At 40.7% G+C, this 1,414-nt stretch overlaps 1 protein-coding gene across 1 annotated transcript in view; it reads left to right on the forward strand.

The window, feature by feature from the left end:
* Window positions 1-1,093, forward strand: part of LOC106535686 (SH3 domain-binding glutamic acid-rich-like protein 3) — a gene marked incomplete at its 3' end in the record, with an annotated part of 8,952 nt that extends 7,859 nt beyond the window's left edge. The window contains 1 exon segment of the mRNA XM_014032757.1: window positions 926-1,093. Coding sequence (XP_013888211.1) covers window positions 926-1,093 — 168 coding nt within the window.
* Window positions 1,094-1,414: the final 321 nt, after the last annotated feature.

Here is a 1,414-nt window from a genome sequence, read left to right on the forward strand (position 1 = left end):
GTGGAGAGGAAAAACTCCCTGCTAATCAGGAAGAAACCTCCAGCAGAACCAGGCTCAGGGGAGAGGAGACTGTGAAACAAATAAGAAGTGAAAGWAGCTGTGGTYAAAGTCTGGAACAGCCTCACAAATGATTAATCAACAGTTTGGTGTTGATGGTTGCAGGCCTGAGGCAGTCGTAAGCAAGCAAGGGTTATAGCACCAAATATTAAATGTTATTTAACTTTTAAGATTATATGTTCCTTTGGTTTGGATCACCTAAAAACACTGGTGTAATACAAACTGTGATATATCATAAGTAGTTTAACACTTCTACATGTAAATACCAGGAAATAAAAGCTGACATTCAGAACTCGTCTCATGTTCATCTTTTGATCTGAAACAAATGTCTTCAGTGAACAACAGAACGAAGGTAATGTGACGTCCTGTGGAGGGAACTGTAACAAATTTAATGTGGTAGTATCTGAGCATTGTCCTCAACATGTTGAATACAACCTTTTTACCATTGACTGTTGAAGTCTGTGTTGGTCTGTTAAAATCTTTCTAAAGTCACTGGACGTGTTTCACTGAAACTTTCAACAAGAATTTATTGGATGTTCATTTACAGCTGACAAAACCTTTGGAGCTTACCCAATTCTGCATCGCTCCCACAACCACCTGAGCTCATTATGCAAAACATGGCTCTATGGAAGTGAAGTTTATTTATTAAAGTCTTACTATTATTTTACAAATAAACAAAAACAAAGCCTATTTCAGGCTTGCTTGAATTGCACATACAAAGCTGAATTTAAAGTGTCCACCTTGGTTAATATGCTCACATTGGCACCATTATATGAACCTCACTACCTGTAAACACTACAAAGAATATGATGTTTTTCTCTAAAGACTTGAAAGACTCCTTTTTCTGACTTGAGCCCCTCTTCCTCAGGTAAAGTCCCAGCAGGCTGAGGTGATTCGGATCCTCGACAGTAAAAGTATCCAGTATGAGCTGATTGATATCTCTGTGGGAGGGGAGCTTCGGGACGAGATGAGGAGCAAAGCAGGAGACCCCACTGCTGTCCCTCCTCAGCTTTTCAATGAAGACCAGTACTGTGGGGTGAGAGGAAAACACACACGAGCAGTGTAAAACATAACACAGTGTGAAACATCACACGAGCAGTGTAAAACATCACACGAGCAGTGTAAAACATCACACGAGCAGTGTAAATCATCACACGAGCAGTGTAAATCATCACACGAGCAGTGTAAAACATCACACGAGCAGTGTAAATCATCACACGAGCAGTGTAAAACATCACACGAGCAGTGTAAATCATCACACGAGCAGTGTAAATCATCACACGAGCAGTGTAAATCATCACACGAGCAGTGTAAATCATCACACGAGCAGTGTAAATCATCACACGGGCAGTGTACA

The sequence above is a fragment of the Austrofundulus limnaeus genome, unplaced genomic scaffold, assembly GCF_001266775.1.
Source record: "Austrofundulus limnaeus strain Quisiro unplaced genomic scaffold, Austrofundulus_limnaeus-1.0 Scaffold1530, whole genome shotgun sequence".
NCBI lineage: Eukaryota > Metazoa > Chordata > Actinopteri > Cyprinodontiformes > Rivulidae > Austrofundulus > Austrofundulus limnaeus.